At 39.6% G+C, this 15,377-nt stretch overlaps 2 protein-coding genes across 3 annotated transcripts in view; one reads left to right on the forward strand and one right to left on the reverse strand.

The window, feature by feature from the left end:
- LOC139556382 (protein cornichon homolog 3-like) overlaps positions 1-5,862 on the reverse strand; it is a 50,414-nt gene extending 44,552 nt beyond the window's left edge. For both annotated transcript variants that reach the window (XM_071370288.1, XM_071370287.1), the window contains exon 1: positions 5,299-5,862. In XM_071370288.1, the coding sequence (XP_071226389.1) occupies positions 5,299-5,376 (78 nt within the window). In that variant the 5' untranslated portion in view covers positions 5,377-5,862. The remainder of the gene's footprint in view (positions 1-5,298) is intronic.
- A 2,872-nt stretch (positions 5,863-8,734) lies between these two features.
- LOC139555826 (spermatogenesis-associated serine-rich protein 1) lies at positions 8,735-15,193 on the forward strand. The gene is made up of 6 exons (XM_071369222.1): positions 8,735-8,990; positions 10,595-10,719; positions 13,447-13,614; positions 14,046-14,151; positions 14,636-14,695; positions 14,896-15,193. The coding sequence occupies exons 1-6, from the start codon at positions 8,842-8,844 to the stop codon at positions 15,011-15,013; spliced, it is 726 nt and encodes a 241-aa protein (XP_071225323.1). The 5' UTR covers positions 8,735-8,841; the 3' UTR covers positions 15,014-15,193.
- The last annotated feature ends 184 nt before the right edge of the window (positions 15,194-15,377 follow it).

The following is a 15,377-nucleotide window of genomic DNA, read 5'->3' on the forward strand; positions in this document are numbered from 1 at the left end:
GCTCCCTTAATTCTTCACGGGCCGATGGCAAACAACATGGATGGACTGTTTGTAAACACCTGGGGCAGTGGGGTGTGATGAGGAGATGGAATGTTCAGCAAATACACGCTATATATTCATGCCTATCATCATCATCATATGAGGTGACATCTTGTATGCACACAGTTGACATCATGCCACCTTTGGGTGGTTTCAATAGAAGTATTTGAATTCAATGTTGCCTAAACTGACACAGTGACACCTCCTGCTCACCAGGTGTAAACATACACTACCGTTCAAAAGTTTGGGGTCACTTAGAAATGTCCTTGTTTTTGAAAGAAAAGCACACTTTTTGTCCATTAAAATAACGTGAAATTGATCAGAAATACAGTGTAGACATTGTTAATGTTGTAAATGACTATTGTAGCTGGAAACGGCAGATTTTTTATGGAATATCTACATAGGCGTACAGAGGCCCATTATCAGCAACCATCACTCCTGTGTTCCAATAGCACGTTGTGTTAGCTAATCCAAGTGTATCATTTTAAAAGGCTAATTGAGCAATAGAAAACCATTTTACAATTATGTTAGCACAGCTGAAAATGGTTGTTCTGATTAAAGAAGCCTTCTTCAGACTAGTTGAGTATCTGGAGCATCAGCATTTGTGGGTTCGATTACAGACTCAAAATGGCCAGAAACAAAAAACTTTCTTCTGAAACTCATGTTCTGTTCTGTGAAGCGAGTAGTACACAGCGTTGTACGAGATCTTCAGTTTCTTGGCAATTACTCACATGGAATAGCCTTCATTTCTCAGAACAATGATAGACTGACGAGTTTCAGAAGAAAGTTCTTTAGCACAACAGTTTTCAGCTGTGCTAACATAATTGCAAAAGGGTTTTCTCATGATCAATTAGCCTTTTAAAATGATAAACTTGGATTAGCTAACACAACGTGCCATTGGAACACAGGAGTGATGGTTGCTGATAATGGGCCTCTGTACGCCTATGTAGATATTCCATTAACAATCTGCCGTTTCCAGCTACAATAGTCAATTACAACATTAACAATGTCTACACTATATTTCTGATCAATTTGATGTTATTTTAAATGGACAAAAAATTTGCTTTTCTTTCAAAAACAAGGAAATATCTAAGTGACTCCAAACTTTTGAACGGTTGTGTACATCCATACATGAGCATGGCTGGCCGCCCTTGGTCCACAGACTCTATGGTCGACTGGCAACTCAACTGTTATCTTTGTTTGTGAAAGACCCTGACTCTCTTTGAACATATTCCCTACCTTACGTCACTGCCATTCTACTTTAGGCATTCATATAGAAATAATTACATAAAAAATAACAGTACAACCGTGATGCGGAGAACATCAATTCTGATGAAAGAGACTACAAGTTTGATGTTAATAATTGACCAGCTATGGTTAATTATTCAGGAAGATTTTAAAATGCCTGAAATGGGTTAATTTTGTCATCATTGTGTGCAGTACTTCTCTATGACTGGAAAGGCAATCATGGACTGACAGGTCTGGTCTGCTCACAGTCACAGTCATTGCAGGATGACGCCCCAAATCAACTCACTAAACTGAATACCAAGAAAATGTCTGATGTGCCTAGTGCAACCGCTTGGAAGCTTCACAAACGGTTCCTCTGTGAGTGGAGACTGCCCATTTGGGGATTGCTGCTCTTTTTGACGTGGCTGCAGGCAGCAGAGCTACATGAAGGGAATGGACTTTATACTATGTGTTTTATTTATTTTATTACATTTCCTGAAGCTTTCTATCAATACTTTTTTTTAATGGCATTGGTTCCATATCTGGGACTGGACATTTCTGCTTCTTCATGGTTGACTGGCCTTAAAAACATGCTCACATCTGTATAGGCCTACAGTATATCTCCAAAGACCAGCATGGCAAGTAACATTTTGTTTTTTTCCCTCTGGCTCAGAATAATAAAATCCCTATCTCCTCTTGCCAGGAAAATACAATTTCATTTACACAAGGCAATATAACATACAGTGAGAAACAATGTAACTTAATGTAATTGATGTCACATTGATGGATGAACAACCTATGAGGAATTAATGAATGTGTGGGACTACGTGCAAAACCAAACACAAAGGCTGTGTTTACACAGGCAGCCCCAAATCTGATCTTTTTTTCCACTAATTGGTCTTTTGACCAATCACATCAGATCTTTTTCAGAGCTCACCTGATTAATCAAGACTAGTTCAGAATCAGAATTGGGCTGCCTTTATAAGCGCAGCACTACTGAACTAAACCCAAGCTGACTCTTATAGAGCCACTTAGGTTACTCACAGCGTCAAAGACGAAGAGAAATGTTCTTGTACTGCACATAGATTGACATTTGAAGCAAGATGTCATTTCCAAATAATAGCATGCTCTGAGGACAGTAGCATTGAGTGGAGGAGCATGGGAGTCGGTGTGAAGGATCATTAGACCTGTGAATGTCCTGTACTTGCCTAAGGAACCAGCAAGAGGCACATATTAAAGCAGCAGGACAGAAACCATGTATACAAATGACTCCTTCATAGTTTCCTACTACGAATACGGTAATCTAACCGGCATCCACTAAAAGCCTCAGAAAAACTAAAACAACAATATACTGTATGGCCACAATGAAAGTGAATGATGTTAACTTAACATATGCCCTCTTAGCCAATGGACTCTCTCTACACATCATATGGGCACGTGGGTTTTCCCATAAGTCACTGGATGCAGAGGAGCCGTTCACATGGTGATAATGACACTCATAATACATTAGGGGCTTTGCTACATGGAGGGAAATCACTCAACCATTTCCTGTCGGTGAGTGTGGAGCTGAGCGGAGTGCAAGAGAACACAGTTCATTGGGTATGTTAATTAAAATTCCCCCTAATCTGTTACAAGCAGTCCCAGGAGTGATGGTGTAACTGGGATTACACGATTGATTACTGATCATTCAATCTGGACAGAAGCTAGATAGCTAACCAGTGAGGTGTGATTTTCCCTCCACAGACTGAGTGACTTTTAAGCGTATCGAATGAGATTATCTTGTTATTGATCAACCTTGAACATGTGTTAAGCTAGATAGAGTCGAGGGTTTCAGCTTAGTCAATGAACTTGACGACTGAACGTCAGCTTGTCTTTGTCACTACCATAAAAATACATTTCACTGCTATAGATACAACATTTCAGAGTCCCCCGAAGCCCAGAATGGGGAGTGCTGTGCGGTCTGGACATGTAAAGAAGCGTCATCACTGAGACTGAAATTATGATTTCTTGGACATGGAAGCTCAACCAATCATATCCGTCAGTCAACGTAGTGTCTGATAAGGTTCTCATCAGTCAGCCTTAGTGCAGTACAGTACATGCCCTGTGAGAGACGAGACCGCCTGTTAACAGGCAGTGATTAATGACAAGACATGTCCTGATATTCCAAACGTGTCAGGAGAGGAAAGAGGAGGATACCTAGGTCATGCTACACCTGACATGTCCACTGAAAAACAGGCAGAACTGTAATAAACCTGTCAAGTAGAGGGATGCAATATTTGGCAGGACAATTAGATGAAAGAGAATGAAGAAAGTCCCACTGGACACAGACATCAGTTCAACGTATAGTTTTGATTTACATTTGGTTGAGTTGTCAACTAACTGTGAATTCAATGTGAAATCAATATCAAATGTCACCAAGTCATTGGATTTAGGTTAAAAGCTGGGTGAAGAAAATACGTTGATTACTGATTACTTTTTGCAAATCCAATGAGCTTTTCTATGTTGATTCAACGTCATCAGATTTATATTTTTGGTTGAAATTACTTGGATTCTTTGTTGTTGATGTACCCAGTTTTTGCCCAGAGGGATGGATATTACTGTAGGATGTATGGGGACATTTCACTGTCAGAGTGTATGGGATCATGTATTACAATTACCCGAATGATGTCTGGATGACAGGCATGCTGTAATGTGAAAAAGGGATGGTAATTAAAACCCATTTATTTGACTATGCATGTGACATCACGCCATGTAGCCTGCATAACAGGCTATTCTGATTTGTCTGTAGCTTATGCCTGTGTTTGTGAATTGAAATCGCCACCCTGCCATCAGAAGCATTGTGTCTCCCATAAGTCTCAGTTGGTTTGAACATGGTGCTTTACAAGACCACAGTTGGGCCAGATATATTGAATGTACTGTATGTATGAGCTGTTAGTTGTTTTGGATAACAGAGTGTGTGTGTGTGTGTGTGTGTGTGTGTGTGTGTGTGTGTGTGTGTGTGTGTGTGTGTGTGTGTGTGTGTGTGTGTGTGTGTGTGTGTGTGTGTGTGTGTGTGAAATGACCACTTTACAGTATATTACATTAATATAAACAGAATGAAAACATCCATGTTGATAATTCTGCTCTTGGCATAAGCTGTATGTTCTTCTATTCCTGAGTAGCAGGCAGACTAGATAAGATCTGTCCACTGCTTTGTACACCATATGGGCCTGACACATGCCATGCCTCCAGTAATTGCCTGGGCTCAGAAGTAAACCTGAAGCTCTCCTTCAGTCTAAGGTCTATCGCTATGCAAAGGTACGCCGGTCGATGGGGGCCAAGGACTGTGTGACCGGACCGAAATCTGCCTTTATATAAAGTTCCGCAGGAGGGCGCAAGGGCTTTCAGAGTAAATCATTATATTATCCAAATATTGTAATGCGTTCTTATTGGCATTTCTGTGTTGCAGGGTCTCCTGGCTGGTTTGAACAAAGACAATAACACACAGATAAAACTGTGTGCGGAGGAAAATTCGTCTCAGCGTGTCCAACGTCTCTAACAGATTTCCTAATCGATTACAGAGGTGCATGATGACCGAGTCAAGTGAATTGTAAAACCCTTTGATGAAACCATAGCTAAAAAATCTGCAAAAACAAAATAAAACGATATGACCATTTAGTCAATTAAGTGGAAATGAGTGGTGTTTTAGGCTAAACGTCTGAGATACAGGTGCGCACGTGTCAATTTGGTGATGTATTGTATTTTCCTACCCATTAGAGCGGGTGGCATCAGCAAATGGGGATCTTAATAAAATTATAATTCAAGTGAAAGGTTGGGCATTGAAACAGCACCTTTGCATACATCGAATAATGTATTAATTATCTTGCGCAAAAGGCAAAGGGGTTGTGAGCAGGTATAAATACACTAGGCTATTACGCACCATTATGGAATATTGTCCATAGCCAAAATCATTCATAATCATATTAACATTTATTTTCACATCTTAAAAGACGCATAACAACAACAAAAACAAGTAATAAATCCCCCACTTACATGCCATATCGCAAAGAAGATCAGGGAAGCACAGAGGACCAGTGACAGCATATAGCAAAAGGCAGCGAAAGTGAACATAATTGAATAACACGAAAAGAGGACTCAGATGAATCACATAAAAAAACTAAATGATTAAGGTGCCATGGCAAACCGAGGTGATAACGACTCCATCCATCACTTTGCTCTGAATGTTTGCAACAAATTGTTGCAGAACGTCTCCAACGAAACGCGCATCCACGGTCTCACTTTGAAGTCGAAACGTTTTGCGGCGCAATTTCTTAATTGGAAATTAGACCAGTGGCCTAGACTTGATGAAAACGACAGACATTTCAATGCAGAGATTACACAATAAGAATATAAATAATATAAATCCAAGCGATGTCTTGAAATGGATATCAAGAGATCCAAATTATGCTCAAAAACATCCCGGATAGGAAGAATGCTTTGAACAGGCAAATTACTAAAGAGAATCTGGTTGGCTACAATGTGGCGGTATTAAAATAGGAGCTCCGCAACACTCCTGGCACTCGTAATAAACGGTGTCTTCAAACCACAGTTAACCTATAGCTCCACGATTCAGAAGGCGCAGTCTTGCGCCCCAACAGGTGGATTTAAAGGGCCAGTGTTCAGGCAGTAGTGTTTATCTAATTTATCTTCCCAATTCCCATTCAAACGCATATGCTTTTTAGGATTTTGAAGTTTTAGCAAATATAAATTACTGTAATCTATTGTTTTCAAGCAAGTGAAGAGTCGACAGATTATCTCAAATAATAAGACACAACCCACATTTAGGCTACATAGATAGGGCTTTAAAATCTAAGTACAGCTAAGTAAAGAGATGCCACAGATTATTTACATTTTGAGTGTGGCTCCGAGAAATTTATTGGGATAGCATTACGAATTGCAATTTACTCTGCCAAAGCCTTTGACATATGTATCTAGACTAGGGCACATCAGGGCACCATTATGTGACAGTCAAGTTTAGGTCTTGACTAGGTAGTAGCCAGGCAAATGCTTAGTACATTATCTGTTGGCGCCATCTAGTGACTATGGTTACATAGTATAGCCTACTTGTCTGAACATACAAAAAAACATGACACTGATAAATTGTTGTGACAGATAACAACACCATAATCAGAGGCGCCTCTGGCCGTTTAAAAAAAAAGAAAACTCAGTCGGGGACTCAATTTACTGTTGAGAGTTTGTAAATTAGAATACACAAGGTGCAATTTCTAAATTTGGTAGTGCATCAGCGGTTTTCCACTTGTTATTTCAGTCACTGACAGTCACTCAATTAACCCATGTCACCTAACATTTGTAGCCCATGTCAGCTAACAACCAAATCTTGTTTCTGACCATAATGATGACAAAAAAGCAAATTATGCTGTTTTTAAATAGTAGCGTACAAGAAAAGGTCTACATTTGTAAACGGCACTTGGTCAACAGTACTATTGGATGGCTGGCTAGACTACCTTACTTTGCAATATATATGTTTTTAGCTGACATGGGCTAATTGAGTGACTGTCAGTGACTGACATAATAAGTGGAAAACTGCTGATGCACTACCAATACTTCATAAAACCTTTACAATGCCAATATAGATCCTTCACAAAGGATCTGTAAGCAAATTCATACCAAAATGTGTTATTATAACAGGTCATACATCTGACATTTTGTCAATGTGGTATAGGCCTGACCCTTCCATGCTTTGCACAAGTAACCCTCCCATCACCTCTCATTTTCATACCTGGGTCGTTCCATGAAATTAGTGCCTTTGATATTTTAAGTAGAAATTGTGCACAAATATCACATATTAAAATCCTATTCAATTAAATGAAGTGCCCTTTAACACCTAAAAGTCTAAGCCTTTGGTGGTGGTGGTGGTGGGGGGGGGGGGGGGGGGGGGTTAGAGGGGGGGTTAGAGCTCTGGTACCGGACTCTAGCCAGATAGGTCTGACCTTATACATTGGTTTAGGGCCAGATAATAGTGTTCCTTGAACCCCCCCCCCCCCCCCACACACACACACACAGCTATCTATGGTTTAATAAGATGGGGTTTTGTAAATTATGTAATTAGATTGACCCACTGAAAAGTCAACCAATCTGATTTTTAAAACGAATAAAGACTTGCTAAAGTGCCAAAATATGTGTGTTCCTCGTGTATCCTCTGTGACTTCAAGCAAGATTTTAACCCACTTAACACCAACATTTCTCCAAGCTTAGATTATTATTTATTTCATGCGATTAGTGATTCATTTTAAGGTACAAAAACAACAATTTATTCCGTTATTTTAAGGTCATCCCTGTTACGTGAACTGAATTGTTTTAATATAGTGAAACTATTCCTTTAAAAGAAACATTGAATAGTCAAATCATAGTGTAATGCGGGTGAGCTGGTTCTACTCTTTTTAGCCACACATCAACCCTCGTTACCCATACTGTAGATAGAAAGACTCTATTATTTTATTTATTTAAGATGAAATCGTCAACACTGTAAAGCTTACCGAATGCTTCTAAAACTGCACATATATTACGAAGAAGTTTTATGATGTTTTTGTTGGTTTTGGTATTCGGCACGTTTGTTTTCGGCTGTTTGAGCACACATTTTCTTCTTAAAGCAAGTCAAAGTTGGTAGCCGAAGTCTACGCCCTTTGTCGGTGACTGGTCAAAAACACTACTAGTAGGAGTGGGAACATGAAGTGTTTGTTGTCATTCAATGGGAGATTAGTTTTCATGCAAATGTTTTCACTTGAGAAATACTGCACCAAAAATCATAGTTAGATGTAAAATTGCGTGACTAAGTCTTCCTTGGCAAAAACATTGAAATGAATGACAGATTTATTGATTTATTTTAGGTTAATTCTGACTATTTTGAGGAAGTGTTTCTGACTATGTTGTTGCTACAGTGGCTCAAGAGCGACAAACAACAGCAATATTGAGGGTCTTTAGGGAGTGTGCAAGTACAGATGTTTGTTTCGCCAAGCGGTGTTCTGCTAGAAGCAAACCAAACCTATGTATGTGGGCACCTTCACGTTCAACCCTGTTATCTGTCGATGAGCCCTTGAGCAAGGCACTTAACCCTAATTGCTCCTGTAAGTCGTTCTGGATAAGAGCATCTGCCAAATGACTAAAATGTAAATGTAATAGTCGATATTTTATTTGACCTCTTGAGATGGGGAAACATGTTTTTTATTAAGTTGAACATTTGCTCTTTATGACAGAATGTTACAATTAGGAGAAATAACACGTTTTCTTCTCTCACGAAGTTACACTCCTCAAAAGGCACCTAATTGGTGGAACGACCCACCCCTCTCAGAGAAGTTTGTCATTCTCTCCTAGCAACAGCTTGGGTCGTTCTATAGGCTACAAACGTGTCATACAGGCCTATTGTTTCCAACAACTTTTTGGGGCGAGACGCATTAAACTTAATCTAGATAACATGAATGCCCGCTGCAAAACACGGTCAAAGTAAAATAGCCATCAGGATACGCTTCCTTGAAATATAAAGTAATAAACTCGTGCAAAAGGTGGTTCCCATTCAGCATGTGTTCTTTTGGTGCGTTGGACAAGCTCGTACCCCAGGACAAGCTCGTACCCCAGGACAAGCTCGGACCCCACGGCAGACACTATTCACATGGAGGAGAGATAAATTACAGACCGCACATTCGGCACATAGAGCCCAACCTAACAGAGTAAGTGATCGTCTCTATACTACTGTATACACTGTATGAACATCAACAAAGTTGTTAAAAGGGATTCAATGTACAAGGATAAAGGGTTACTTTACAAACAGCTGAATGTATAGTCTAGAGGTTAAAGTTTTGTAACCAACCAATCACTTTATTTTGTGTGCTTTCTCTTTTTCTACACTGTTTGTTTGTAGGGTAGCTAAGATACAGAGCAGGCGCAGTGACATTTGCAAGCTAAATCCAAGTCCAGCGCGTTGAGAGGATCTAAGAACACCAGACTGTAGGCAATAGCATTACTTTATAATTTCACTTCATGCATTGACATACGTCATTGACAGAGTTAATGTTAATATTGGAATGTTATGTTAATATTGGAAGGCGTGGGCTTACTTGAGAAATCTTGTTGTAATAAATTGTCGTTACAAAATATATATGACAAATTCTTCATTCACAAAACCAACTTACACCGAGAGGAAAGTTTTTCTGGAACATGCTTATTCCTGACATTGTCTGGAAAAATGCATGGTTAAGGCCTTACAAATACTGTATACCAAACAAAGTTAAGGAAGTGCACTTCAAAATTTTACATAAGATATATCCATGTAATTCTATGATTTCCAAATTTGTGGCTATTGATGATATCTGCGTTTTCTGTGAAATAGAAGGTGAGAATCTGTCTCACTTGTTCTTTGAATGTAAATTTGTGTCAGAATTTTGGGAAAACCTTGCAAAGTACTTATTTACCATTATGAACACTGCCTATAATTTTAACATAAAATATATAATATGTTACTATTGCAATGATAACAAAACCACTGAAATGATTGTTAATTTTTTTATTCTTGTTGCCAAATACTTTATACACAAACAAAAATTCCAAAATTCTATACCAAAATTACCAATTTTTCTGATTGAATTCAATTATCTTATTAAAACACTAACCCTAGTGAATAACAACAAGAATAACATCTTCATGAATCATTATAATAAGATATTTTCAGAGTGAATATAATTGCACTTAAATTGTTTATTTTTTGTATTTTATTTTTATATTTTTTGTATGTTTGAGCATTGTTAATACCTGTGTTTGGTTTGCTAGACATGTTTGATGTAGCAATGTAAGTTGATTTTTGTATTATGAATAAAATACATTAAATTAAAAAAATTAAAAAAACAGAGTTAATGTAAGATGAACACAAAAGACTAACTGAGAAAGTGTTTACTCACACCACTCCCATGTCTCTGGAACTGGCTTGACACAATGGCATTCTGACAGGGCTGTCTGTCTCATCATTAGCTATGTCACAATGTCAGAGCAGAGGACGCTGCAGCAAGCCAGCAACCAGTAATCCTGCAGTGCTTCTAGATGGTAGCACAGCCTACCTCTCCTTATCTGCAATATATATATATATTTTCCCAATTTCATGATGCCTCATGTTTATGGCACCTTACCCTTAACTTAAGACAGCTAATCAAGCTATTGATTGTTAGTTGATGATTAACATATGAGCTCTGTCAGGTGTGTAAGTGCTGGGCTGGAATAAAAGCCTGCACACCAAGTAGCTGTCCAGCACACGGATTGGTGACTGGGTACTGTACTTCTCCAGGTGTGACCTTGACTGGAGCTCTGGTCTGCGGTGGCTGCCTGCGCCTCGCTACAGTGATGCTCCACTCCCTCACATCAAACTGATCAAGTTCCCTGAAGAGACCAGACTGCTCAGGTCCTTCCCACGTGAGTCACTGGGCTTAGATCATGTCTACAAATGATTGATTGATTGTTTGTTTGACAATGCCCCCCCCCCCCCCCCCCCCCATTTAATTTACCAATATATGAGGCCATGATTTCACAATGTACAAAACATTAAGAAATCTTTCTCTTTCCATGACCTAGACTGACCAGGTGAATCCAGGTGAAAGCTAAGATGCCTTATTGATGTCAGTTAAATCCACTTCAATCAGTGTAAATGAAGGGGAGGAGACAGGTTAAAGAAGGATTTAAAGCCTTGAGACAATTGAGACATGGATTCTAGATGATTGTTAGTTGATGATTAACAATGTGCCATTCAGAGGGTGATTGGGCAAGACAAAACATGTAAGTGCCTTTGAATGGGGTATGCTAGTAGGTGCCAGGGGCACTGGTATTTTGCTGTTGGGTATTTCACGCTCAACAGTTTCCCGTGGGTATCAAGAATGGTCCACCACCCGTCCAGCCAACTTGACACAACTGTGGGAAGCATTGTAGTCAACATAGGCCAGCACCCATGTGGAATGCTCCCTGTGGAATTCTGTAAAGTGAGTGTGGAAGAGGTGAAAAAACTGTTGTCTATCAACAATGACAAGCCATCAGGGTCTGACAACTTGGATGGAAAGTTACTGAGGATAATAGTGGACGATATTGCCACTCCCATATGCCCTCATTCCTGGAGGAAAGCAAAAGTTATTCCGCTACCTAAGAATAGTAAAGCCCCCTTTACTGGTTCAAATAGCCGATCAATCAGCCTGTTACCAACACTTATTGAACTTTTTGAAAAAATGGTGTTTGTCCAGATACAATGCTATTTTACAGACTTTCAGCACGCTTATAGGGAAGGACATTCAACAAGCACGGCACTTACACAAATGACTGATGATTGGCTGAGAGAAATTGATGATAAAACAATTGTGGGAGCTGTTTTGTTAGACTTAAGTGCGGCTTTTGGCATTACGGATCATAGTCTGCTAATAGAAAACATGTGTTATGGCTATACACCCCCTTCTATATTGTGGATAAAGAGTTACCTATCTAACAGAACATAGAGGGTGTTCTTTAATGGAAGCCTCTCCAATACAATCAGGAATTCCCCAGGGCAGCTGTCTAGGCCCCGTACTCTTTACTAATGACATGCCACTTGCCTTGAGTAAAGCCAGTGTGTCATGTATGCGGATGAGTCAACACTATTCACATCAGCTACTACAGCGAGTGAAATCACTGCAGGACTTAACAAAGAGCTGCAGTTAATTTCAGAGTGGGTGGAAAGGAATCAGTTAGTCCAAAATATTTAAAAAACTAAAAGCATTGTATTTGGGACAAATCATTCACTAAACCCTAAACCTCAACTAAATCTGGTAATGAATAATGTGGAAATTGAGCAAGTTGAGATGACTAAACTGCTTGGAGTAACCCTGGATTGTAAACGGTCATGGTCAACACATGTTGATACAACAGTAGCTAAGATGGGGAGAAGTCTGTCCATAATAAAGTGCTGCTCTGCATTTTTAACAACACTATCAAAAAGGCAGGTCCTACAGGCTCTAGTTTTGTCACGCCTGGACTACAGTTGTGTGGTCAGGTGCCACAAAGGGACCTTGGAAAATTACAATTGGCTCAGAACAGGGCAGCACAGCTGGCCCTTAAATGTACACAGAAAGCTAACGTTAATAATATACAGTAAATCTCTCATGGTTCAAAGTGGAGGAGCGATAGACTTCATCCCTACTTGTTTTTGTAAGAAGCGTTGACATGCTGAATGCACCGAGTTGTCTGTTTAAACTACTACCACACAGCTCGTACACCCATGCATACCCCACAAAACATGAGGTGCTCCCGAGTGCCGCAGCGGTCTAAGGCACTACATCTCAGTGCTAGAGGCATCACTACAGACCCTGGTTCAATTCCAGGCTGTATCCAGCCGTGATTGGGAGTCCCATAGCGCGGCTCACAATTGGCCCGGGTTTGGCCGTGGTAGGCCGTCATTGTAAATAAGAATTTGTTCTTTACTGACTTGCCTAGTTAAATAAAAATAAAATGCCAACAAAAGTCTCTTCACAAAGTCCAGAACAGACTATGGGAGGCGCATAGTACAACATAGAGCCATGGCTATATGGAACTCTTCCACATCAGGTAACTGATGCAAGCAGTAGAATCAGATTTAAAAAACAGATAAAAATACACCTTCTAGAACAGCGGGGACTGTGAAGAGACACACACACAGGCACAGACACACATGATAAGACACGCACTCTACACAGACGTACACATGGATTTTGTATTGTAGATATGTAATAGTAGAGTAGTGGCCTGAGGGAACACACTTAATGTGTTGTGAAAAGTGTTAAGAAATGTAATATTTTAACTTGTATATAACTGCCTTAATGTTGCTGGACCCCAGGAAGAGGCAGCAGCTAATGGGGATCCTTAATAAATACAAAATACAAACACCTTGTAGAGTCCATGCCCTGACGAATTGAGGCTGTTCTGAGGGCAAAAAGGGGTTCATAATGTTTTGTACACTCAGTGTATAAAGTGCCAATAATCTGACATAAACAGTACCTCGTCAGTAACCCCTATTGAATGTACAGTACTACGTCATAAATAGAACTGTGTGACGTCATTCTTTATTAGATCACTAACGCTGATGTTTTGCATACTATTTATCAAACCTCTATTTATGTTTATTACTCTGTTTATTTATTTTTGTAGAGGCCAACATGGTGTCCCAGACTGAGTGGACGTTTTATCCCAACTTTGGTCAGCCCAGAACCTTCCATGTTGGCAAACGGTGTTTGCTGGAGGGAGGTCACCATTATAGGACCCTACGGTGTTCTCCAGAGAGAACTCTGGAGGCCACCATCGGGAGGAAAAAACAAGGTATGTACAGCAAATATTCAGTAGCAGTGAAAACGCATACGTTTTGCAGAATGTTCAAAGTATTATTTAAACAAGATTATCCGATGAAGGTTATTGTGTTAAAGTTGATAAGTAGTTTATGATTATCTGCGTTTTATGGTTAGGCTTTCTGATGGTAAATTGGAATGCATGATTTAGGCTAATAGAAGAATACTTTCTAGATTGGCTATGCTCTGTGTAATTTCTCCTGGACAGACTAAGTAAACACAAAATTACACACAATTTTATTTCTGGTTTAAACAAGGTTATGCTCAGTGTTAAATGTATTATATTCTCAGTTAACCCAGAACTAAAATATTGCATCATTTGGTCAGACGCTCGATTATGTTTACGTAGTCTGTAGACGAGAGAATATATGTATCATAATGTAACCGCTTGTTCCTCCATTCCAGCCAGGTTTACCTGCCATTCTGCACCTGGTTCTAGACCCTATCTAACACCTGAGTACAGTTCTGACTTTCACAAGTTTGGATCAACATTACCAACAACATATTTTGGGTAAGGTTTTTGTTTTCCTTCAGTTGTGTTGATTGTATATTTGATTGAAATAGGATACAGTAGGCTACGGTGCTGTAGATATACTGTAGCTCTGTCTTGTTTTCATACATGAATTACTACAGATGGCTGAAAGATGGTGCTATTGGTCTTTATATTGCCCGGTTTCAAGGGACAAACAGCAAGTATACAACAATTTAGCACACAGGGAGCATCCCATTAATCTCTCCTTTCACCTGAAGTGTACACTTGTTCACTACTTCCAACCAATCTAAAGCCAGTAGATTGGTGGAGTCATAGGGCAGTTGGAGCTTCCACCATATTTCTTTTCAAATCAGTGAAGGGGAGTGGACAAATGCACACTTTGGAAGGAAAGCGAGATAATTGAGACATAACCACAGTTTCACATTTGTGAAAAGATGGGTATCGGCATGCTCAGTGACGTGTGATGGTGGTTTCATACTCACAGTGGAATTGTTCTCTGTAGGTCACTGACCTTCAGTGCAGATACATTCGTTCCTCTTCAGCCACCTCCAAAAAAGACATGGTGAGACATATATAACCAATTAAGATAACGTCTAAACTAGTGCAATTCTGGAGACCTGGGGAAGAAGAATTGTATTTAACAAGTGATATTATTTATGCAAATGTACATGATTGATGCAAGGTTTAGATGAAGAGGCATTCCAGATGTATAGTATGTTTTGCCATTTATTTGTGGCTGGTGTGTGTGATGTCTTTCTGCAGTATTCCATATGTAGCGAGGAAGAGGATGGAGGACAGGGAGGCAGACATACTGGAAGTGAAGAAGCTGAGTAAATGGAGGCCTGCACCAGTCATATTCAAAACTGTGCTGGACAACTGACATGTCAAAATGTTTTTGGGATGAATGAGGAGAAATGGATTACAATTCCAAACTGTATATTATGATCATTCGGCATGATTACAGTCACGTGGTTTTGATTCTACTGTAGTTTGATAAGGAAGTTTGGTGGGAGGGGGCGATCAAAGATGTAATAAAGTGTGACTAATTGTCATGACATCATTTTGAGCTTTTGCCATCACTATTCACTTTTGAACAATTGGGTTATGCAATTTGCTGAGGGGAGATAAACAACAATAAGCCAAGCAGGGGGAAAAAGTTCCCAGGTGGCCTGACTTTGCTGAGTTCCAAAAGCAGTTAGGTCAGCAACAGTTAATAACCTGACCTCTGTTTTGCCTTATAGTCT

Source organism: Salvelinus alpinus, chromosome 27 (assembly GCF_045679555.1).
Source record: "Salvelinus alpinus chromosome 27, SLU_Salpinus.1, whole genome shotgun sequence".
Classification (NCBI taxonomy): Eukaryota; Metazoa; Chordata; class Actinopteri; order Salmoniformes; family Salmonidae; genus Salvelinus; species Salvelinus alpinus.

Excerpts from the sequence above, each read along its gene's own strand:
- LOC139555826 (XM_071369222.1), top strand. The coding sequence starts at position 8,842 with ATGTGTTCTTTTGGTGCGTTGGACAAGCTCGTACCCCAGGACAAGCTC. Across the intron at positions 10,720-13,446 it reads ACTGCTCAGGTCCTTCCCAC|AGGCCAACATGGTGTCCCAG; the intron begins GTGAGTCACTGG and ends TTATTTTTGTAG. Across the intron at positions 14,152-14,635 it reads TTACCAACAACATATTTTGG|GTCACTGACCTTCAGTGCAG; the intron begins GTAAGGTTTTTG and ends TGTTCTCTGTAG.